This window comes from Alternaria ventricosa (genome assembly GCF_023758065.1).
Source record: "Alternaria ventricosa strain BMP 2768 chromosome Unknown scaffold_15, whole genome shotgun sequence".
NCBI classification, from domain to species: Eukaryota; Fungi; Ascomycota; class Dothideomycetes; order Pleosporales; family Pleosporaceae; genus Alternaria; species Alternaria ventricosa.
In genome coordinates, this window is record NW_026055695.1 from 637,829 (window position 1) to 662,197 (window position 24,369).

The following is a 24,369-nucleotide window of genomic DNA, read 5'->3' on the forward strand; positions in this document are numbered from 1 at the left end:
ACACACGGATTTCGTTCCTCGGGGTATGGGTGTGAATTTGGTTGAGCATTGCATTACTCCAAGCGAGAGAAGTCAGGAGTAAACACACAAAGCGCTTCTTCATAGTCGTGAGTCCGCCTAAACAAGTGGATACAAGCGTTGATAGGAAAGCATGCGCGGCGAGTGGCGATTATCCAAGGGCGTAGAATGTGGAGTGAATGCACACTCCGAAGGCGTCATCAAACTTGCTCAACCCCATAACTAATCACCGCCGTCCTACCGCCCGTATCAAGACTCACCTGATGCAATCTCTTCACATTCCTCCCTGGATTAACCACCTCCACCACACTATCCCTCCTCTTGAAGACGTCCTCTTTATTCATGTCCGCATGTACATCAAAACCCACAATCCCCGTATCCATATCGTCAGGCCTCAGAACATCCTCCGGAACGTCTTCAATACGAAAGAGCAATTGGATATCCGCCTCAAAAGACGGATTCGCTTTGTAATCTCGAAAGATAGTGATATCGGTAATGCGCTTATCGCCGAGTGCGGCTTTGTGTTGAAGAAGAAGGTACGCGAGTGTTGCGCCTATGGGTGAGCCTGATGTAGTGTTAGTAAGAGACAGTTGCTTGTTCTCAAGGTATTGAGGGTATGATATGTCGTATTATCATAACCTAGGAGAAAAGAGACAGCGCCAACCTACCAACCAAAACAGTCCCTTCTTCGCTATCCGCACTAACACGTACACCAGGCCACTCGGGTATCCTGTCATACCCACTCTCCTGCAGTATCTTGTTGATCAGAGGTAATGTCTCCTCGTTAACCACATTGTTCGCGAAGTAATACTTCAAACCCTTCGGATTAGGCGTTCTTGACCAATAAGCCGCTAAGACATCTGACGCGAACTGGAGACGGGGAAGTTCGTTGGGCCGGGGCGTGTGGGCCCAGTTCTGCGTTGCTGCGTGGCGGGGTGCGTCGAGGGACTGGACGAAGAGCGCTCCTTGTTCTGCGTTGATGACGAAGCGGTAATGTCCTCCAGTAGCGGTGTACGTGTCCCGTCCCACGGCGTACATTTGGTCGTTGGCCGGTACATGCTCTCCGTTTTCGTACTCTTCCTCGGGATCTAGGTGTTCAACCGAGTAGCCCCTGTTCTTTCCTCCTTCGGTAGCTGGTTTGGCGTCTAGCTCGAGTGCAGCGAGCGCAACACCAATGCGGTTGTACCCATTACCATCATTAGTGAAATCGCAGTGATGGCCTTGGTGGTATTCGGCCTCGTGCCAGTTCCAGGTCGCGAGCTGCTCTGCGGATGAGGTAAGCAGAGGCTCGACGTTTTCGAAGAGAAGAGAGGAGGGGTGGATCCTAATGGCTTACCTTGCAGAGTGCCTTGCCACTCACTGCTTGCGGTGGTGGGTACCCGGTTCAAGGGGTCAGGCCATGCTTTGCCTGCTTCCGAGTCGGTCATATCCAGGAGACAATTGAGCCATCCGCCTTTTGTAGCGTATATGCCCCAAGTTTCCGCGTTGGCGATGTTGCTTGGATCATAGTTCGTACGAGGGCGGATGGTGTTCAATCGTGGAGTGCTGTGAAGAGTGGAATCGCCAAACGGTACTTCGATGAGAGTGCTACAAACGAGTCCCGCGAGTCCCGCGATGCTTTGGAACGATCTCATGGATTTGGTATCTTGACGTTGATCAAGTCATGAGTCTTCCAGTCCAACATGTTATCTCGGGTGGACATAGCAGCGAGCGGTGGGCACGCGCGGCGAACCGTTTTGGGATAAAAATGACAGTGAAAGAATGCGCATCAAGTGTATTGCGTGATTAGCAAACAGTTAACGAGGCGAATTCTGAAAGGCAGCAGATGCAGTGCTTCACGCACTTCCCAGACACCGCGCGCCCACAGGAAGTGGTCTACTGTTGGACATCACTATAATCCTCCCCTGAATCTCGATGGAGTCATAGTCAAAACTATCCATCTTCTACAGGTGCGACAACCATCCAGAGAGGGGCAATAAACGCTTGAAACAGAAGAGATGCAAGACTAAAGAAAGAGGATGGGACGAAAGGAAATCTGATGTATACCAGGGGCTGCGAAAACAGCGAACCATTACCCAAAATAGACGAAGACGGATATAACTTCTCGACTCAATAGCCGCCAACTTACAGCAACAGTCCATGTCGACATGGTCGACTCGCCCTGCGATATCTCCATATAGCCCTCCTTCCCACCCGATGCCTACCCCCTTTCCCACATATCAATTCACCCTTACCCTTAAGACGCAAGCTTACCAACACCATAAGGCTGAGTACCACACCGCCGCCTCAAGCATTCCAGAACAATGTTGGTCAGACCGGCTCATCTCACGCCGTCCTCTACCCGACGCCTTGGTTTACGGGATGCCGGTCGCACAATACTGCTTGCTTGCTTTTACCCGAAGCACGCGAACCCAAAAATAAGCAAGCAAGCAAGTTACGTTACTCAGCGCGATGGCGCTGTATCATGGATGTGCGCGCGCGTCACGGGAACACATGTTCGACTATGCTTAGGTGTACCGGAGTGAGCGTGCTGACTGCGCGGTGGAAAGGTTGGGTTACTAAGGGTGGGGATGAGTGGTGATGCAGGAGAGATGAGAGCGACCGTCGCCTCTACCACGCATCCTACACATGTTCGGCCATGCTAGGTGTACCGATGTTCGCGTGCTGACTGTGTTGCGGAGTCGAGCAAGGCTTGTGGTATGTTGCGCGCGTGAGACGGGCCGTAGTCTGCTTGGTGTATGGATGGGCCGCGCGGAGCGTCGCGGAACGACTGTATCAGCGCAACAGCTGAGGTCAGTCGTTGGTGTTGAGCAGCAAGCCGGAAGAGCTGCGTGCAGTAATGGTGACCGCTTCATGTCATCATGGAATGGTAGTTTGACCAGTAAAGCTCGCTCACTAGGCGGTGGTGTGAGGGAATCCTGGATATTGGTACCGCGAGGGAGATGCCGTATTTGGTGCCATGCCCATGTCTATCGAGAACCCGAGTCCTGGGTTCATGCCACATGGAAGGCGTAATCGTACGAATGCAGTAGCTCTGCCGTAAACCTGCAACCGGTGCAATTGGGCTGACCGGGGGAATGGGGAATAAGGAAAGCTGCCGACACGATGATTGGGGACGCGACGGGTAACGCATGCAGCCAAAAACCATCGCAATTGGAACGCCATTTCCATCCAAAGTACAAAGAGGAGTTATTCGAAACTAGAGTTTGGCGTTACTGGGAGGGCTGCAGCCGGCGCATTCGTTTGGGATATCGGAGGAACAAGAAAGTGTATCGATAGTGGCAGGTTATCCATCGTGTTCCGGAAGCGTACATGTGCATCGCGCATGTGGAACGGCATCGTATGTCTGAGGAGAGCTGATGTCACTGAAATTTTCCTAGTGTGCATCGGAGAACTCTGTTGCAGTCGATACAAAGCTGAGGAAGGTTTCTCTTTGTGCAGCGTACCTTGAACCTACCTGGTAGTGCTGACTGCACACGTGGACATGTCGGCGAAGAGCAGAGGAACTGGTGTTCGGCAGCTGCAGTCAGCCTCGGATGCTAGCATATTGGAGGGCAGCCAGATGACGCACGAGGCCTGGCGTAGCGAGCTTCAAGACGGCGCACAAGAGTACCGGAGCAGCGGAATGATGCGAAAAGGTACATACTTCCGGATCGACGGCGGAAATTTTTCTGGTGCGACAATCATTGAGTCGCGAGAAATGTCGCGGGGCTGGCACGCGGAATTGCTCAGGGAACACGATCGGGGGAGAGGCGGCCTCGGACTGTGTAGCCCAAAGAGTAGTGAATTGGGCGCCAGCGCAAGGAGATCATCAGGGACGAGTGATGGGCTACGTTGATGTGAAGTCATCCTTGTTGATCGCTTTCACGCTGGCGTCCGGGGAGCTCTGCGACAAATCCGAGATGAAGCAGGTCTTTCAGCAGTGGCCTCGCAATAACCCGGCGCAACGTCTTGCCTGCTTGGACGTTCAAAGGTAGTTCCTACGTTACACTGTAAGGCCCGAATAGAGCTGCGTGAAACGCTATGAAATGCGACGCTCGAAAGCTGAATTGCCTTGTGTAGATGGCTCCGCCCGCTAATGGTACCGAATCCCCAGCCAGTACCTGTCAACATGACAGCTAGTGCGACGGTGCTCATGGAACTCTCCTTCTGCAGCAGCGCAAAGTTCGTACAGCGCACACTTGGCCTTGAGTCGGCATGAATGCGCTGGTACATCGGCGAAGCGGCTCGCGGGCCCTCTTCCAGTAGTCAGGCGAAGGTCCACACAGAGCAGAATTCCACGTGTAGACAGGGTTCTCTTTGTACGCGATGATCCTTTTGGAGATGACAACCCTTGCTTCGCTTCTCATCGCTGGGACTGGCACGCAGATTGCAGTAGCGCGCTCAAAGAGGAAGTGCCAAAAGCCGTTCCAGGACCCACTTTCCCTCCTCCCCGCAAGGTCTAACTCACGATCACAATTTCGACAAAGTTTTCTGTGGAGAAATCCGTCAAACACCTGTCAAATTGCAAGGCGGTCGGAATTGACAGCGATGCTGCCAGTAAAACGTCGGTGGCTTGGACGGACGTTGAGAGGAAGATGACCTGACGGAGTTCAGACCCTGTCGATGTGTGACGACGCTGCACTGGTTATCGGATGATGGCTGTGAATCACGATCGCGAGGATAGAGTTGAGCGAGCATGGACTGAAGATCGCGAACGCTGTTTGAGCCCTCAACGCTCCCGCACTGATAGGCGTGAGGCTGTGGCAGCCCAACGTACGACGGGCGCAGGTATCAGCGGAAGACAGCGATCTCTCAGTACAGTACGTACTGTACACAAGACGGTATGAGCAAACAAACACGCTGGTCGAGCGCTGGGCGGTGTCGCGTGGCTTTCGGCATGTCTCTGCGTGAGGCTAGTGGATAAGGACGGGATGCCCTTGTCGCGCGTCTCAGCCTGATTGTGAAGCACACGACCCCTGTCGATACCCAGGACGGCGAATCAGGGTTGGTGCTGCTTGCGAATTATATTATTGGACTGGCATAACGGCTGCATTCTGGCAAATGTGTTTACGATGGACGGCGGGCTGTAATACGGAGGAATCCCAAGGGGGCAAGAGCGATGTCATCGTTCCTTCCGTGCCAGAAACAATTCGTCATGGCGACGGCTGGGCTCCGTGGTGGGTGAGCGAGTGCGTCAACGAGGCTGCGACGTGTAGGTTTTTTGGAGAAGCAAGCGATTGTGCGCGAAACCTTGCTGGTCATGATCCCGGGACGTCGAACGCATGCAGCATCCGTGTGCTTGGAGGCGCGGAAGGCTTGCAGTGATCCGCGAATGCGACGTGTCTGAGAACGACCGGCGGCCAAATTTCTTGGTCGTGAATAAGTGCGCATTCTGTGTCAGTTTGTCTGCGATGATCAGGGACAGCCTGGGAGTGAGGGCGACTCAGCGGGCGATTCATTCTTCCTTCCAGAGGCTTTCCAGAACAAACCGCAGGCGAGATTTTCGTGGCGCCGGGCCCACTCACCGCAAGCCGGGCAACGCTCTCATTACGGCACCTGGCGATGCTGCTGGCGAATTGCTTTGGCGGCCGCGGTGCAGAGGCATAGTTGTTTGCACGCCGCAGATGTGATGGTGGTGCTGGGCTGCGGCGAGGGCAGCTCCTTCCTCATCGCCACGCACGCGAGGGTTGGTTGAGGCAGGAGCAGCCCATCCCACGTGGCGCAACCCCGTCACAAGCAACGACGCGGAAGCAAAGGCTCCAAGACAGCTACGGTTCATCAAACCACAAAAGCAAGCTGCTATGAACATGTCCCGTCAAACATCAGCCGCCACGGTCAAAGGCAAGTGCACTGCGATCCCGACAGCCAGTAACCCGGTTGGCTGGGAGGCATGGAGGGCAGACAGGGCTGCCAGAGAGGTGATTCAGCATAGGCAGTGGACCGGCCGGGGAAGGACATCCGGAAGTCTGTGTGGCGTCTCTGAACCTTCTCTTCTTGCTTCTGGCGCAGTCCAACAAACGCGGCACGAGTCGACGCCGCCGGTCAAAGCAGCGAGACGGGAGCGCTGACACTGTCTCATCTAAGCCGCCGTGTCTGGAAGCGCGCGGCGACAGCCAGACAAAATGCGAAAGGGCCGCGAGCCCAAGTGAGAGCGCTGGGAGACGCGCCTGACAATCGCCTCCATGGTACGCCATGTTACGCCATGTTACGGTGAAAAGGCACTGAAGCAGTCAGCACAAGCACACCCTTCGCAGGCTGGCACCCCAGCGAAGCCGTTGGCATGGCTCTCGTTAGCGCCTGCAGGTACGGCTTTCTAGCGCGGCACTATTCAAGGGGGATAACCAGCTTGGTGGTAACAGTGCGCAGATCACCCTGGCTCCTGATGATGGCAAGGGAGCCTACCTTGAAACAGGCCGAAAGACCCGTCGCTCCCGATGCGCAATGTAGTCAGGGCTTTTGCTCTGAAAAGCACTGTCTCTCATTTCATTTGTCTCGCCGACAGCCAAGACCACCTTTGGCAAGTCAGTAACAGGCCCCCTTATTCTAGCCGCGAATATAGAAGCTTCAGGGCGCCCTTCGTTTACTGCCATCATCATCTTCACTCCCTTCAAACTACCCACACTCATTCCACCCCTCCCCACTCCCCAGTCACTGCTAGCCAGTCCACGGGTACACGACACTATCTAATAAAGCTCGCCCACCGCCGCGCCGCTCACTCTTTGTATCGCCTTTACACGAACGAACGCCGACTACCACACTCACTTCTCGTCCTTACAAAAAACATTCGCACAGGCCAGGTGTTCAGCCCGGCACCTCTCACAAAACGCATTCCTCAATTGGTACGTCCTGCATTCACCGAGTCTATATTTGACTTTCTTGTGCAACATCATGCTGACTTATAAACCAGAGAACACACTCATCAACAACATGATCTTCAGAGAGTCAGAGTCCAACAACATGGGTCGCGGAGCCTACGACACCACTGGCACCCCCAAGCCTCCTCCACCACCGCCCAAATAAGATGCGTCATCAACTCTCGACGGAGCATTGCTTTTTTCGCCTGCCGCCATTGCCAGCTTTCTTGCAATGCCATGACACTGGCAAGCGACTTGTTCCGTTGGGACTAAAGGGATCCATCCCACGCCTCGTAAGTCGCAGACACGTCGCACCCTGCATGAACACGTCAACTAACAATGACTCAGTCCCGCGTACAACACATTTCCAGCGCATTCACCGCGCCGATTTCTGGGTCTACGGCGCATCTTCTTCCACGGAGCCTCTTGGGAATTACGCACTTTAATCATCAGCGACCATTTCGATTCTACAGCGACCTAATACCCCTGCGACTTCGGCTTCCGGCGTTATCAAGCGACTCTCATCGCACAGCCTCCTCACTCTCTTGCGTCACACGTTCAGCGACATTCCCTTACGGCAAAAAAGTTCTTTTCATCGGCGTTCTTATAGACGGTTGGGCCCAGGCATAGATACCAAAAACGGACCTTCATTTCTTTCTTTCGGACAGCGCACTGGGGTAGATTGATCGTCGCCAGCCTTCATTGGCACTCATGGCACGAGTTGTATTGTACTATAGCGCGTTGGAGTGGTCGAATCGGCGACCACGACTCAACGGATTTGTTTTCTTTAGACGGCTCCTCATGAACGACATGCATGGGCCGCTCTCCCCATAGCTTTGGACATTAGACTGAGCGCCTGGGCCATTGTACTTGTGTCTCGCGACTCAACTGGCTGAAGTTTAGACTAATCAACATCTACTACTATCAAATGCTCCTCCCCGATGATGACATTGCCTGTGCTGTGATGGCTTTCACCCACCCCCATGGTACTCCCGTGTCACATGTGGCGCTGCGGATCTCCGTCGCGGGTACATCGATAGGCCTTAGCGATCCGCATGCAGCGGAATCGAGCGGCGACCCTGGTTCGTGCTACCTGGTGGGTGTTTTGCCAGACGTTGCGGGCGCTGGACTGGGTAGCTTCGAAGCTTGGCGGGCAGAGTGGAGACATGGCACTGCACCCCACGAATACGGCGCGCCGAATTGCAACCTCACCACAGCTCCACCACCAACCCAGCCGTCTCTTTGCAGCTAGATACTCTTCCGTACACAAGCCTCACCACCCACCATGGCCAACATCAACTGGCGGACCATCAACATCGACGCCTTGGACCCCGACAGCCCCGCCAACTTCGACCTAAGCTCCCTCGCTCCCGCCGTTGCGCCTGTCTCGACGGCCGATGTCCAGACCAACGCCCAGTCAATACGGCAACTGCTACGCGGTGGTGACAATGAGGGCGCCCTCCAGAGTGCCTTGGAGAACCCCCCATATGGCGCAGACGACAAGGGAAAGGTACGTTGCGCCTCTGCATAGCTCAGACAGCTCTAGAAGCTCCAGAGACAAGTCAGAGACACGACACTCCCAGTCCGGCGGGTTGAATGTCTCTCCAGATATAGACATCTGGTCACATCACCACCGCGTCTCTGGACTTGGGCTACCGACGACCAGGTCGGCGACATTGCACCACCCAGGACCAAGCTGACAAGTCCACCACCACAGGAAGTCCACCTTTCCGTCGTCATCGAGATCCTACAATCCATACGCCAGTCAGACATGTCACCAATGCTCAGCCGGATATATGGTGCACCGGGTGGAACCGAAGCATTGGACGTCCTCATGAAGTACATGTACGTCCACCGTCTCGTTTGGGTCTCTTAGAAGCCTCACCGCCCACTGACCTCTACTGCCCATCGTGCCTTCCCGCATCACCACGCGCCACCGTCGTACATCCAGAAACATAGACTAACGAAAGTACTTGCAGTTACAAAGGCATGGCACAGGGAGCACCATCAGGCACCAAGCGCGACATCACACCCCAACCGACCGGCTTCTCGCAGATTCATACTCGTGGCGGCGGCGAGGGTGGCGGCCAAGCCATGAGCGTACTGCTCAGCTGGCATGAGAAGGTACGACCCCACGCACCTTCCTCGTTATTTGAAACTTCCCGCCCACCCGGTCACATCCCACGCTCTCCCACACCACATCTATTTTTTGTTCCGTCACTAACACACCTCAGCTTGTGGAGATAGCAGGCCCAGGTTCCATTTCTAGGGTTATGAGCGATCGCCGGACAGTTTGAAATCGTGCTCGCAATTGCACCCACGACGGATCGTCATTTCCAAATAAACTCATGGCTGGCTAATCGCTAGCTCATCACCTCGATAGCGTTCAATCGCTATGGATGCGCACACAATTAGGCCCAACGGCAAAAGCAGAACCCGAACAAATCAAGACACGTCCTCTAGCCCACGGCTCTCTCTCCCGCTTTCCTGCCTAGATACTTCTGAACCCAAAAATTTCACAACAAGCATATCCTCCAGCGCGCAATATTGACCACGCAAGCCATCGCGATCTCTCGCAATTTTCCCTTCGTTCCCAATGACGCCGCAATCCATGTCCATGCACAACTCACTGCGCGCACAGACAACCAGCCTTCCTACCGGCCTTGCATCATTCCCCAAACCCTTCTTCAGCCCTACTTATCCCTCCCTTCACAGACGCATCCTCATTTCGCGGACACGGGAACCGCTTTCACGCTAGCCCGCGTAACTTTGATTAAAGCGGCAAGCCCAGTAGGCCAACGCCAACGCCAACATTTGCCCTATCGACCGCGGCATAGCTTCCACGCGAAGTCTCGTGTTGTACTAGCGTCAGTCTTCCCTTCCAGCCCGACGCTCTTCACACGCTAGCTTCCCAGATAGGAAAGTACCTAGGATGGGCGGGCAGGACGTGGTACGCTATACCTAGCTTGGACGCCGTTGGGTGCTGAAACACCGTTGGCACGGGTTGCGAGTGATGATCTCAATTCTTTGACAGACCGGCACCACTCGAAGTTTATAGGTGGGATTTTTTGAAACGACGACGCGACGGGGAGGAAGTTTGTCATGAGCTTTATCGATTAGGCAGGCAGTGGGATGATGGGGTACGTATGTTTTGTCGCAGTTGTGTAGATGCAAGCTTTCGCTATGTAACACAGGAAACACGAACTGCATGTTTCGGTCGCGAGGACCTTGGTTTGGGTTGGAATGTCAGTTGCGCTGTTGCTGGTGCAGTTGCTGGACTGAAATGCACGCGACTGGAATGACAGCTCCCCAATCTGTTTGACGCGCGCACGCTGAACAGGGCTTGGTTCGTTTGATGCGCGAACGTGTTTCTAGAAAGACGTACCTGGAAAGGTACAAGGGTGTGTTCTTCGGGGGTTATGCGTAGGGCTGCAACATGTCATTACGCCGAGCTTGAGCGCTTTTCTCCGTCTCTCCCCCCGTCTTCCGTTTGTCATTATGACTTGTGACCAAGGCAATCACACAGGAACCTTCTTGCATCGAGTTTCGGATCGCATCGAGGAGATATTTGGAAGGTTGGGTTTAAGATGCAAATTCAGTACGGCTGTCAAATCTTGGGTGGCAGGCGAGAAGATATGGGAGTGGTAGGTAGGCTGTGGTGGTAGAGTTCTAGCGATGGCTTGATTGATTTGATTACAAGTACCCTTGGTACCTCGGTCCCACAATCGGCACATCACCGGCATTAACACCGTTCGATCTCGCCTCCTCGGAACAATACAGCAGCAGCACCCCATCCATCTCCAACATCTCCAATTCTCCCCCATCCTCGTCTCATCATCTACGTCTGCGTCTCACATGACCAATCGCTCATGCATCCCTTCAAACTCCAGGTTTAGGAACAGTCGAACCTGGCACCATGTCTGCATTAAAATACGATCGCTCGGCGCTGTCGCTGTCGCATGTTTACAGGGAACACGGGTTCGGAACCCACGTGGGAAATGCGATGCAGTGGGGCTTATGTCAGACGCCGTCTTGGGTATGACATGCAGATGGAGTCCGTGTCGGGGCTGCCGAGGAAGAGGGTAGGTTGACGCGACGTTGGGTTTCAGAGTTGAGGAGGCTGACGGGGAGGGCGTCGGATCCGCTGTGCTGATGCTGGAGGGGAGCGGAGCCGCTGGTGAGGCTGTTGTGTTGGGTAGGTGAGTTTGCGTGTATGTATGAACAAGCCGGTGTTGTAGGCGTTAAAGCTTGGTGATCGATATAGTTGCTCTTCGTGGACAGAACCTTTCCTTGAGGTGAGGTTGAGGTGAGTTGTGGCGGTAAGCCGGACGGAGACCTAGGACAGTTTCTTCCTTTGCTGCAATGATGATGCCGATGAAGATGACGATATGTTTTGTTCTCTAGGTATTACAGATGAAGCGATGTTTGCCTACCGATGCCTGGCAGGACCGCTGCGAGTATCACAAACCACATTATCAAGAATCGAGGCTGGTTGTCGAGATCACATTTTCCCTACATCGCGTTGATTCACGGAGTCGTCTTACCAGAAACTTCAATACTTCCCCCGAAGTCTCTTTCTTGCTTTACGCACATCTTTCGTATTCGCATACGCTTTCGCAACACTCTTGACTCTTACAACAACCTCGCATTCCCTCAGTCTCTCACGATCTTATTTTCTTTTTCCTCTCATGACTCCCCCATGGGCCAGGGCCATTACTCCTGCAGGCTCTCGCAGACTGGCAATGCACACGACTCCTGCTCTTTCGCCTCCATCCTCCAATCTCACTACATCATTACTCGCAAAGCAACTGCGTCATGGCATTCCGCCCAAATCATGCAAGAAATCCATCTCTTTTTGCTCTTTCCACCCATAAACTTGGTCGCGCCACGTATACTCGAATCCATGTCATCGTGGCTTCTACGCCACTGCCACCACACCTTCCCGTAGACTTTCCCACACTCTCTCGCTCCCTCCCGTCCTCCCGAGATCTCCCCTTTCCTTCTTTTCGTATCATTCTTATCGCTCGCAAGCCTTCGCGTCACCGTGGCTTGCTGTGGCTTGAACTCTCACAGGGTCTCCTTTGTTTTTGATTGCTTTTTTGCCGCATGGAAAGATGGTGGGGTCGGAGAAGCGAGGATGGGTTTCATGATATCCCTATGGGTGTGCACTGTTCCGTCGTGCCGGGGAAAAGAAACGTCGTGGTGACCGGGTGGCGTTGGAATGAGGCTGGCACCGGGGATGTGGATGGTGGCGTTATGGGGGCTGAGGGAGGAGGGAGGGTATTTGGTAGTGGGAAAGGCGGTGTTGGGAATTAGATGTATGGGTTGCTGGGTATGAGATAGCTACTGTAGAGAGACTCTTGGTTTTCATGTTCCTGATGGCGTGTAGCTCATAGATAAGATATGCAGCGAGGACTTGAACGTGTAGGCTAACCGTACACCCGCGACTCCAAGTGGCTGAGTAGGGATATATGTAGACACTCTCTGCGTTGAAGAGATTGCTATACGTGGGTAGCATTGTCACCTTGTTGTATAACATGCCCACCTTTAGGCATCGACTCCAATCTTTCGTGAAGAAGACAACATCACAGCATGTACATCCAGGATCGACATTTGACAACAGTGCATCCACGTCAGCCTAGCAAAAAACTGAACACCGTGGAGCCTACATCATGGTAAAAACATGCAAAGTAGGTGGCCCAAGGTCAACGTAGGCTCCAGGCTGTTCAGTTTTTGCCTAGGTTGGCGTGCACCATCACCACAACCAACGCGACGATCGAAGAATTACTATTATTCATTCTCATCCAAGTAAACAAGCTACCAGGGTATCAATACTCAATATCCCACTCATGCCTAAACGCCATCAAACACCGAAATACCTTCACCAAACCCTCATCTAGACTCCTCGGGACTCAACGGCCTTTCGCTGATAAAGTCCTTGTTCTTGTCCAGTAACTCCTCGCTGCGTTGCCTAATCATCTCATCCCTATCCGGATCGCCCTCCTGCAACAACCTCTGCACTTCGGCCCTATTCCGCTCTATGAGCGTCTCGATAGGCGTCTCTTCAACAAGGGTCTCTTCAACAGGACCATGCACAGCATCGCGACTTCCCCACCTTCCGAGTGCAGGTGGGTCTACAGGTCCGCCTGTGACAACGCTGATGTCTGTTTTGTGCTTCTTCTTTAGCTTGTTCAGCTCTGAATCCCGACGAGGAGTCCAGGGACCGGGTCGACTAGAAGGACCGCCACGGGAAGAAGGACCGGCATGGGAATTGTATGTGGGAGGAGCCGATCGGACTGGAGTTCCGTCTTTGTACGCGGTGACGACAGAGGGCGACTTGCTTATGTTCTGTAATTCGTGATTCTGCTGGGGGGTCGAAGGACCGATCTGAGAGGGGTCGGAACGAGAGAGGTCCGGACGGGAATCGGCTGTGATGGTTTTACGAAGCCAATTCTATACGGCATTGCCTTTCGGTTCGGGCTCGGACTCTGCCCCATCAAGATGACGGGCATGTGCGGAGAAGACTCCGAGCTTGTCGATGTGGTTCAGCGAATGCCAGAGGAGATATGTGCTAGACAAATGAGTCAGTAAAAGTGGTACGATAGCACCTCATACAAGGGAAAAACTGAACACCCTAGAGGCTACATCAAGAAGAAAACCTGCAAATTAGGTGGCCTAACGTCGATGTAGGCTCCAGACCTGTCCAGGTTTTCCCTAGGTTGAGGTGATAGAACCGATAGAGGTGCCTTACCTGACAAAAGTGAAGATCATGCCCGGCCACAAGAATACAACACTAGCAATCGCCCGCCCATTCTTGTTGTAAGCGAGCGGAGTCTCACCGGCCTTCTTGAACTGCGATAACAGGCCCTGTCCGCGCTCGAAGTCCGTGCCGGTAAGGTGCGCACTCTTGCTCGCGGTGATGTAAGTGTATGCAAGGGCGTCGGAGAGCGTAAGCATGCAGGCAAAGACTGAGCAAGCTTTCCAAGCGTTGATGACGCCTCTCGACTCTTGTCGCTCAGGCCAGAAGAGATCGAAGAAGAAGGCCGCACCGAAGATGGTGGCGACGAAGATACCGACGAAGATGTTGTATGATGCGATGCCGACGAAGTTGTTGTTGTGGATCATGACGTTGCGGTCGAGCTTTGAGACGAACTTTTGCTGGTCGACGTAGTCTGCTGGATGTTAGCTGATGGTCAAGTTGGAAGATAGCAGACGCGTATCGTCGCCACAATGAGTTGAGGTGCGGACATGTGTCATACCAGATAGCGCAGCCGTTCCCAAACTCTCACTGACAACGCAGAGAATCATGGCGAGTTGATAGATGATGAACTTTGTCCGACGGTTGTGGTACGTGTTGTTCCACATGTAGCCGGACTTGAACTTGCCCCATTGCATCTCCTTCATGTCGAGACCCCAGATTACCGCCATCGTGACTGAATATGGATGCTAGTAATGAGATGAAAGATGGGGTTGTCTAACGAAGTGCGCGATAAGTTGGCTGGAGAGAAGGATGGCAAGTGAAGCGCGGGAAGGCCGGATAGAATACACCTCCGACGTATTGGTCGCGATAGCCAGGAGACTTGTCTGTAAGGTAAGCACCGCGCGAGTATCGAGCCTCCCCGAGGTCCCACGGGCAGTTGCATACTTAAGGGTCCTCTTTCCTGGCCACTCCACACCACCTACGTCGCGCCTCCACCCTCTCCGTCAGCCATCACCGACGCAATCGAAATCCTTCACTGTTAAACCCGTCTCCAGACCCGCCCAGTCCACAAGGGAAACAAGCACCCGCCAACCGTCGCGGTGCTAGTGTCGATCCTACGCCATCGTTGCTTCGCAGAAGCTTATCACTTCCGCGCGCAGCCCCAGACCCACGAATGACAGCGCGAAAGCAGTATTAATCAGCGTCTCGGCTGGGGTCGGCGAAAAGATCACGATGGGAAAGTTGAAAGGTGATTGGAAAATGTGGTTGGGAGGAGGGTGGGTGCGACGTCATCGAGCGGGATGTCGGTGGGGACTTGCTTAGCGAGAATGCTTAGTGCACGGGTGGGGCGTTCACGTCATTTGTTGCACTTTCTGCACGCAAGGGGCTTGATGTCACACGATATTGAAGGATGTGAGAGCGGTACATATGTCCGCTGTTTGGATGTCACGTACGTCACAGTAGGGCTGCTCGAGCAGAGTCTGTTCCGTCGATGCATATCCGCTGTGATGTTATTTCGGTATTGATTCTTCTAGTGTAGCAAGTCTATTCTGTCTTCTGTGGCAGATCGGTACTTACCAACGGATGAAAACCAGATCTAACTATGCGCTACAGGCCTCAACGGCTGTCTAGACAAAGATCACGTCTACAAAGCCTCGTCCCACCCTGTTTAGTCTATGCGCTAGCAACAAGAGCTCTAGTATCCTGAAAGATCTTGTGCATGTATATCTTGTTCTTCAATCCATCGCCCGAGACGGAACTTCGTAGTCTAAGAGCTTGATCTGGCTCTGCGTCTGGGACTGGATCTGGAGCTGGGTCCGGGACGTCCTTGATCTTGAACAGCAACTGCACATACGGAGTCGAACCTTCCCAGTTATCTCGGAAGATCACGATCTCGGTGACGTGCTTGATACCTAGCTCTGCCTTGTGCTGGGCGAGCAGAAAGGCGAGCGAGCCACCCAGTGGAGATCCTGAAGTTCGTCAGCGTTGTGGTAACTCGGAGTCCTTGGCATGTCGTATGCAACCGCACGAGGGCTATTGTTCCTTGCTGTCTTCTGCTGGGGAGTTCTAATGATAGCCAGGACTACTTACCGAGTAGTGCTGGGCCTTCCTCCTCCCACATACCCGCTACAACGCCAGGCCAGTATGGTATCTTATCGAGACCCTTGTTCTTCAGGACAGCGTTGATGAGTCTGACAGTCTGCTCATTCAGGATGTTGCACACAAGATAGTACTTGAGATTCTTTGGGTCGGGATTGTCGCGCATCCAGTATGCCATCATAATGTCGGAAACACGCTGCAGCTGCGGCAGCTCGGTCTCTCTCGGTTCGAATCCCCAGTTTGCCGCCGCCTCGAATCTAGGACTTGAGAGGCTCTGGCCAATAATCACTTTGAATAGTCAGCATGCCCTGGGACAAATTCGGCCTGGAAGGGGGACGGGAATATTGATGTGCAGGTCGTAACCCGAGATCAATCGTAGAGACTCACTTCCGCCTCGTTGGTTGATACCGAATCGAACATGGGCACCAGTGCAACGATATTCCTCGTCATCAACGAAGTAGTACTGCTGCATTTCATCTTCCTCGTCCATCAGGTCATCCTCTACGTTTGCGTCGTAGTGTTCGATGTTGTAACACTGGTTATCACCGCCCTTTTCGCGTGGTTGGTCGTTAACGCCGAGACTCGCGAACACCGTTCCTATAAACAGTCAACACCATCAAAGACCAATCTTTGGCCTATATACCTCTCGAGGAGAGATTGTAGTGTTCACCGTGGAGATTGACTTACCGAAATGGTTCACATGGAAAGGCTCCTTGACGTCCGAAAAGTCGCAATGAAGGTACTGTTCATATTTGCCGACGCGCCAACCCCAAAGACCCAGCTCTTTCTGAAGTGTGGCATCAGCCCACTGGCTGCGCGCAGATGGTGGATTCCGAGTGTCCTCCCACAGTCTTCCCGCAGCCTCGTCGCTAGCTTCGAGTCGACAGGCCAGTCGGGTACCTTTCTCGTAGGCTGCGGTCCACTCAGCGGCGTCCGCGATATTGTCCGGATTGAATTCTGCAGCTATTTGTACATCGGTAGCGTTGCTGCTGGCGAGATCCTGGGCAAGAGCGATAGGGGCGACCACAGCTAATAGCGACAACGAAAGCTTCATAATTGGCCGGTAGGGGAAAAGCAAGCAGGAATAGAGAACAAAAAGGTTATACAGGAGTAAACATAACTGTAAGCGGTACGCGTAAAGTGGAGTGACCAAAAGGGAACTAGTCTTGAAAGAAAGTGTTGAGGTCCGGCAGAGGCAACAACCGGAGAAAACATGCTCAAGATATCTTCGCTGTAGTGAAAGTAGGGGGCGATATGTGGGCCCAAGGATAGACTAGGGGAGTACTCACTGCGACAAAGACGGAAGGGGTCAGTGACGAATACAATAAGTGGAGCAGCAAATAGCCGGCAATCTCCTCAGTGAGCACAATAAGGGGAATGAGAACGTACATAGGAAACTGACATTCTAGGGTATCGCGGCTTCCCACAAGACACCAGCGCCACGCAGATTCAAGCCAGCCACCCAATCCCATATCGTACATCCAAACGCGTAACAATCCAATCATCCCAACGTCCAAACATCTCATAGCCCATCCAATCTTCCCATTCAATCATCCTTCTGATCATCGTCATCATCATCCCCCTTCCCAGGCACAGTCTCCATCTCCACCTCGCCCTGCACCTTGCCCTTTCCATCCTTCTGTACAATACGATACTTGCCGCCCTCCCACAGATCCTTGAACGTAAGTTCCTTGGTCCTGCCGAGACTCTCAATCGCACCGATACGCTCAAGTGTCGCTTCCAGGAAGTCTTCGAAACCGGGCTCGGCGCAAATCTCGTTGAAGGCGCGTTGCATGGGCACGGAGTCGGCGCGGACAACAGCGTGCGAGTCAATGGAGAAGATGGAGAGGTCGTGGTGCTGACGGATGAAGTCGGAACGCGTCATGATGAAGCGGGCGCGGTGGAGGGGGAAGGAAGGCAGGATGTGGCCTTCTTTTGGGTCGTAGGTTGATTCCATGTCGTGGTAGAGTTTGTAGAGGGCGTTGGCTAGGACCATGGCTGTGGACTGTGGGGGTTAGTCTGAGAACATCGACGGAGAATGTTGTATACGTACAGCGTATTTCTGCTGGTCCATGACGTCGTCGTCCATTTCCTCGCCGAGAATCGCGCAGTTGTTCAGGAACCAGATCTTTTCCATTTCGCAGATGCTGTTGCATTTTGCGACCATGTCTTCGGACTTGGCGACGCGGTTAAGGAAGGTTAGGCGGCCGCCGACTTTGTCGTATACTTCTTCAAGGATGGAGTCTTTTACCTTCTCGCCGTAGTATTTCATTCGATAGTTCCTCAAGGCTTGCATGGCGCGGTCTTTGCTTAGGTCCTTGATCTGGTGTACTTCCATGCGTGTCGCGTACTGCTTCAATCGCTCAAATACCCAGTACTTGTCCGAGTTGATGATGACGGTTGCGAGGTTGGCGGCTGCCCATTGCTCTGCTCGCTGCTGGATGAGTTCGAGCAGGTCTCGGCCGTCGTCATTGTCTCGGATCAAATGTGCGGAGTTGATAATGAGAATGAGCGGTCTGCCGACAGTTGCGCGTCGTCGCAAAGCTACTTTCTCAAGCTTGTTGAACGCGCGCTCAATGTCAAGGATGGCACCCGCATCGCGTGGACCGCGGATAGAGAAAAGCGATCCGATGTTGTCTTCGTGGTACTCAAAATCGAGACAGCGACCTAGCCGTACACGGAAGACTTCGAGATCTGCATGGGCTTCCATCATCGAACATCCCTCACCATTAATCTTATCCATGGCATCGATGAGCATGGAAGTCTTCCCAGTCCCCTTCTCGCCAAGAAGCAGATGATAACGTCCTTTTGTCTCGCCCCAGACAATCTTGTCAATCCTTTCCTGCTCATCACGTGGGATCCAGCGATCATAGTCTTTATCATCACCGTCCAGGTCCTTGCTGACTTGTAGTCGAGTAGGCTCACCCGCTTTCGGCATCTCCTTTCCAGTAGCTGCAAGCTCTAATACAGGATCGCCTTCCCGAAAAGCGTTCTCCATCTTTTCAAGCACGTTCCATTTGTAGTACTTAGTATAACCAATACCGACGCATCCAAGGATGAAGATGCTGGCTCCGGTAGTAGCAGCCGCCTCAAACATCTTCCAGGCTGTGCTTTTCCATTCTGCCTTCTTTTTCTCGCGTTTCTCCTCTTGCTGCTCTTCCTCTTCTTCCAAACGCTCTGCAGCGTCGTCAATGGGGTTTGGCGCATCGTTGCCAGGAGTCGGAGGACCGGATTGGCCACTCAGAGCGCGCGCCAAAGAGGGCTGGCATAACTTTGTTCTTTGCAGTACCGGACCAGCCTGCTGAGACCGATACGCGAAAGGTTGTCGTGTCAACGCGGCATGAGCGCGTGTGATATGTCGTAGCATTAACATTATTGCGCTGGCGCGTTCCAAGTCACGTTGTTGTCGCGTGCTTTCCAATGTTACACGTGTCAAACGTAGGCGCAGCCAGAGGTTCAACAGACGTGAAATGGACTAGGAAAGGAATGAATGAGAGTTAAACGAGAGACAGACGCGTGAAAGGAGAGATGATTGAGATGGACGGGACGAGATTGGAGGAGAGGGACGCCAAAGGAGGTACCGCGGCCTTGTTACGCTGGTGTTGCGATAATTTGCCGCAGGGGCCAAGTGCGAGTGCCAAGTGCGAACGGCAGGAGCGACCGTGGTGACAGCATGGTGGAACTCGCGTCAATCACCATATCGATAACCGGCGTGAAGACAGACACGGCGTGTAGGACATGGCAACTCCAGTACTCCGGAGTCAACGCGATATTGCTGACCCCGGTGCTTGGGGGCCGTTTTCCCGATGACATGCCTGTGGCCTCGGAAGTGGAGAGCGAGCTTAGCGGACCATCCCGGCGCCCTCAAGAAAAATATTCTGGAGACATGACCGGAGAGTCACCTCTCTCCCCATCACTCGCCGCATGTCATTGTACATTAATGCGCCTGTCCTGTATATCTCCTTCCTTCCCTAGACCGATTCCCTCTTTCCCCAGTCGTTCTTTCCCGGCGTCGTAGTGTTTCTCGACATATCCACAGCCCGCCATCATGGCCGCTAGTACCAATGACGCTTCCAAGTCTGGTGAGCTTCCCGCCCGCACACGACCGCGCTGGAAATTTATTCCCAGGCGCAATAAAGTTGTTTGCACCCCATGGCTAACATCAATGGCAACGCAGAGGTCGAGAAGACGCCCAGCAAAGACGTCACCACAGAGGGGCAGAATGAGGGCACAGAGGAAGATGGCGCTGGCCAGCAGCCAGACAGTACGTCAATTGACTTATCATGTGTGGGAAATATCTACTAATGTCGTAGACATCTTCCAGGTCACCATCAAGCTCCCACACGAGCCGTTCGAGATGCCGATAACGGTGCGTATTGAGAACTAGAAAAGAAAATATAGACGACAAACTCACGACTCCAGATCTCAACGGCCGAGCAGGTGCAAGACCTCCGTCAGAGCATCATCGAGACGCCTCACACCTTCCAGTACTCGTGCTTCCATCTGGAGCACGACGGCAAGCGGATCAACGATTACGTCGAACTCTCTGAAGTCGAGGGACTGAAGGCCGATTCGGTACTCACCCTGGTGGAGGACCCATACACAGAGAAGGAGGCGCGGTTACATGTGGTGCGCGTACGCGAGCTCATCGGCGCTGCCGGTGACCGTACCGATGCGCTGCACGGTATCATGGCAGGCCTGTCACTGCACGACACTGTCGGCCACGAGCAGATCTCCAAGCCCAAGCAGGACGGCCCGGAGCAGTCGCCATTGGCAGACTACGACTTCAAGGCATCGGGCAACATCAAGAACCTGCTGCCGCCCACTGAGGAAGCCGCGCCCAAGACGATCAAATCCATTGCCGTATCGCCTTGGAATCCCCCGCCATACCACCTTCGCTCCAAGGGACACCTGCTGTACCTGGTAGTCACGACCAACGAGAATGAGCAACACCACATCACAGCTCACGTCTCCGGCTTCTACGTCAACAAGTCGTCGAATGCCAGTTTCGACCCCTTCCCGCGCCAGCCACCAAAGGACAAGCAGGCACACTCGCTCCTCACCCTCCTTGAGGACCTGTCGCCCTCTTTCCGCACTTCGTTCCAGGAACTTCTTGAGCGCAATGCGAAGAAGGAGCTGCTTACGATCTTCCAGCTCTCCAATGCCATCCCCGCCAACCCATGGTTGGTCCCCGCACCCACGTCGTCCCTCACCCCACACCAGCCGGATCTCGCGCGGACACAGGAGAGCTATTTGATCTCGGGTGTTGAGAACACCGAGACCCTCCGCGACTGGAATGAAGAGTTCCAGTCGACGAGGGAGATGCCCAAGGAGGCTGTCCACGACCGTGTCTTCCGTGAGCGCCTCACATCGAAGCTGTTTGCCGACTACAACGACGCTGCGACCCGCGGTGCCATGCTGGTAGCACGGGGCGAGATTGCGCCTCTCAACCCTACCGAGGCCAAGGACGCGCAGATTTTCGTCTACAACAACATCTTCTACTCCTTCGGCGCTGATGGCGTCGGCACATTCGGCGCTGAGGGTGGTGATGAGGCTGCGCGCGTGGCTGTGGGCAAGGACGTTTTCGGTGTCCGCGCTGTGAACAACCTCGACATCAACAACCTCTTCACCTCCGGAACCGTCGTCGTCGACTACCAAGGAAAGCGCATTGTTGGCCAGAGCATAGTGCCCGGAATCTTCAAGCAGCGCGACCCCGGCGAGCACCAAATCGATTACGGTGCGGTTGAGGGCAAGGAGATCGTCGCCGATGACAAATCGTTCGTCCCGCTGTTCGAGCAGCTCTCCAAGGCGCTGCGCGTCAAGAAGCATCCTGTATGGGACAAGGACAATGTCCGTCACGAGCTTGAGGGAAGTGTTGAGACTAAGGGTCTGATCGGCACCGACGGCAGGCGGTACGCTCTGGACCTCTACCGCCTCACACCTCTCGATGTTGCTTGGATTGAGGCCCACTGGACTGAGTCCAGCAAGGAGGGTGAGAAGGAGGCAACAGACAAAGACTACCCCCACCGTATGACAACACTCCGCCCTGAGCTCGTGGAGTCATACGGCAGGGTCAAGCTCCGCGAGTACGTCAAGGAGCAGATGGCCAAGAAGACCACAAAGAAGGACGAAGCCCCTGCGAAGGAGGCCAAGGCTGAAGAGAGCTCATCTGAAGAGGAATCTTCGGAAGAGGAGTCATCTGAGGAGGAGTCTTCTTCGGAAGAGGAGGACTCTGATGAAGAGAAGGAGAAGATGCCCAAGGCCAAGAAGATTTCCAAGGCGGAGAGGAAGGCCGCGGAGAAGGCTGCCAAGGTTGCCAAGAAGAAGACCGAGGAGAAGAAGCCTGAGGCCGAAGACCCTGAGCAGGAGCGTGTCGACATCTCCGGATTCGCCTTCGCGCTCAACCCTGATGTCTTCTCGGGCCAGAACCCGCAATCAGAGGAGGACAAGAAGGAATGGGCTCAGGACGAGGCTGAGGTCCGCGCTGCTTGCGAGCACCTCACTTCGGAGGTTATTCCTCGCATGGTCCAGGAGCTCAAGGAGGGCGAAGTCGGTTTCCCAATGGACGGCCAGTCCCTGAGCAACCTTCTGCACAAGCGGGGTGTGAACATGCGCTACCTTGGAAAGCTTGCTGAGCTGGCTGACAAGCCTGACCCAAGGCTCCAGGCCTTGAAGCGTCTCATCATCCAGGAGATGATCGCACGTGGTTTCAAGCACTTTGCCAACTCTAAGCTGCGCAACGTCTCCGCGCCTTTCGCAGCACCCGCAGCCGCCCACCTCCTCAACTGCTTGCTCGGCGCTGACGTTAGCGCTAAGCCTGTGGCAGAGTGTGATAGCAGCCTCAAGAAGATGTACCCCGAAGACGACTTCAGCTTCGAGAAGCTCACACCTGAGGCCCTCAAGAAAGAGGTTGTTGCTCAGGTTGCCCTACGATTCCGCTACGACCTCGGTCAGTCGTGGATCGAGTCTGGAAAGGAGATGCAGATGCTCCGTGAGGTCTCCCTCAAGCTTGGTCTCCAGCTGGAGTGCAAGTCGTACGCCTTCACCAAGGAGGCCTTTGCCGCCAGCCAACCGGCTGAGAAGCCCGCTGCGCCGCAGACTAACGGTCACTCCACATCTTCCAAGAAGAAGAAGAACAAGTCCATCAGCACCCCGCCAGCCCGCACAGCTAGCCCTACTGTCCCTCTTGCTCCACAAACCTTCCACGCGGACGACATCCTGAACATCGTACCTGTCATCAAGGAGGCTTCACCAAAGAGCTTGTTGGCTGAGGAGGCACTTGAGGCTGGCCGCATGTCCATTGCCCAGGACCAGAAGGAGCTTGGCCAAGAACTGCTCCTGGAGTCTCTCCAGCTACACGAGCAGATCTATGGCGTGCTGCACCCTGAGGTAGCCAAGGCTTACCACACCCTGTCGAACCTGCTCTACAGCCTTGACGACAAGGTCTCTGCTCTTGAGCTTGCACACAAGGCCATCATCGTGTCGGAGCGCACTCTCGGTGTCGATCACTCGGAGACTGTGCTTGCCTACCTCAACGTCGGTCTGTTCGAGCACGGTTCGGGTAACACCACAGCCGCTCTGATCTACGTCCGTCACGCGCTCGAGCTGTGGAAGATCCTCTACGGCCCCGACCATCCCGACTCGATCACAACCCTCAACAACGCCGCCGTCATGCTGCAGGCCGCAAAGATGTACCACGAGTCGCGACTCTGGTTCGAGGCTTCGCTCGCCGTCTGCGAGGAGGTCTGCGGCAAGAACTCAATCAACACAGCGACTCTGCTGTTCCAGACCGCCCAGGCCCTCGCTCTCGACAAGGACATGCGTGGTGGTGTTAACCGCATGCGCGAGTCCTACAACATCTTCAAGGAGGTGCTCGGAGCAGAGGACCGCAACACCAAGGAGGCAGAGAGCTGGCTTGAACAGCTCACCCACAGCGCTGTCTCTCAAGCCAAGCAGCTCAACGACCTCGCCAAGACGCGTATCCGCCGCATGCAGCTGCCCGGTCGCAACCCCCTGCGCCCGGCCGCCGCCACACCCTCCGCTAGTGATGCGGCTGCCGCCGCCGGTAGCCAGCGCACTGGAAGTGGTCGCGTCGACCAGCGCAAGATCGAGGACCTCCTCAAGTACATTGAGGGTGACGCGCAGAAGACACCGTCGAAGAAGAAGCCGACGAACCCCAGGAAGCGTTAAACTTGCTGTGTCATGTTTTTGACGTTGTCTGATATTGTTACGAAGCTACGCCAAAAGTATACATACCACAAAAAGCGCTGTTGTTTGCGCGATAACGATCTGTATCATCCCTGCAGAACATCTTAGCAGCAGCTTTTACGAATCTGATGCGCTTTCTCTTTTGATTCATGGGAATCTGGCTTTTTGGTATGGCTTCGGCTTGCATTCTTTGGAGTTTTTGGGTTGGTTGGACAACAACTGGGGGAGGTGAGATGGATGGGCATGTACTTTACGCATACCGACGACACCAAAACGCGCTCACTGTATATCTAGATAGACCAGGGCGGATGGCTCAAGGGAACAAAATATATGTCGGATGTACATGAGGTGTATGGTATAGTAGGGTAAATAGGAGGGGTGGAAGGGATGGAAATAGGTGGGACAAGGAAGGAACTTGGACAACGAGACGACTAGATGTACTCAATACCAATGCAAGAATATCTCCTCTTCATTCACTTCACTCGCGTTACTCATGATGATATATCA

The 24,369-nt window shown here is 54.1% G+C and overlaps 6 protein-coding genes across 6 annotated transcripts; 2 read left to right on the forward strand and 4 right to left on the reverse strand.

Annotated features, from left to right (window-relative positions):
- Positions 1-657: 657 nt before the first annotated feature.
- On the reverse strand, positions 658-1,445 carry J4E93_008123 (uncharacterized protein; the record flags this gene model as incomplete). Its single annotated transcript, XM_049346025.1, has 2 exons — positions 658-1,283; positions 1,355-1,445. The coding sequence occupies 2 exons, from the start codon at positions 1,443-1,445 to the stop codon at positions 658-660; spliced, it is 717 nt and encodes a 238-aa protein (XP_049196958.1).
- Positions 1,446-8,139: 6,694 nt separating this feature from the next.
- J4E93_008124 (uncharacterized protein) lies at positions 8,140-9,151 on the forward strand (the record flags this gene model as incomplete). Its single annotated transcript, XM_049346026.1, has 4 exons — positions 8,140-8,364; positions 8,572-8,699; positions 8,834-8,978; positions 9,089-9,151. 4 exons carry the CDS (start codon positions 8,140-8,142, stop codon positions 9,149-9,151), a joined length of 561 nt encoding a protein of 186 aa, XP_049196959.1.
- Positions 9,152-12,746: 3,595 nt separating this feature from the next.
- Positions 12,747-14,282, reverse strand: J4E93_008125 (uncharacterized protein; the record flags this gene model as incomplete). The annotated part of the gene is made up of 4 exons (XM_049346027.1): positions 12,747-13,241; positions 13,314-13,425; positions 13,606-14,029; positions 14,114-14,282. 4 exons carry the CDS (start codon positions 14,280-14,282, stop codon positions 12,747-12,749), a joined length of 1,200 nt encoding a protein of 399 aa, XP_049196960.1.
- Positions 14,283-15,228: 946 nt separating this feature from the next.
- Positions 15,229-16,708, reverse strand: J4E93_008126 (uncharacterized protein; the record flags this gene model as incomplete). The annotated part of the gene is made up of 4 exons (XM_049346028.1): positions 15,229-15,524; positions 15,646-15,942; positions 16,042-16,251; positions 16,342-16,708. The coding sequence occupies 4 exons, from the start codon at positions 16,706-16,708 to the stop codon at positions 15,229-15,231; spliced, it is 1,170 nt and encodes a 389-aa protein (XP_049196961.1).
- Positions 16,709-17,200: 492 nt separating this feature from the next.
- On the reverse strand, positions 17,201-19,021 carry J4E93_008127 (uncharacterized protein; the record flags this gene model as incomplete). The annotated part of the gene is made up of 2 exons (XM_049346029.1): positions 17,201-17,659; positions 17,708-19,021. 2 exons carry the CDS (start codon positions 19,019-19,021, stop codon positions 17,201-17,203), a joined length of 1,773 nt encoding a protein of 590 aa, XP_049196962.1.
- Positions 19,022-19,702: 681 nt separating this feature from the next.
- CLU1 (Intracellular distribution of mitochondria) lies at positions 19,703-23,844 on the forward strand (the record flags this gene model as incomplete). The annotated part of the gene is made up of 4 exons (XM_049346030.1): positions 19,703-19,736; positions 19,832-19,918; positions 19,968-20,023; positions 20,077-23,844. 4 exons carry the CDS (start codon positions 19,703-19,705, stop codon positions 23,842-23,844), a joined length of 3,945 nt encoding a protein of 1,314 aa, XP_049196963.1.
- Positions 23,845-24,369: the final 525 nt, after the last annotated feature.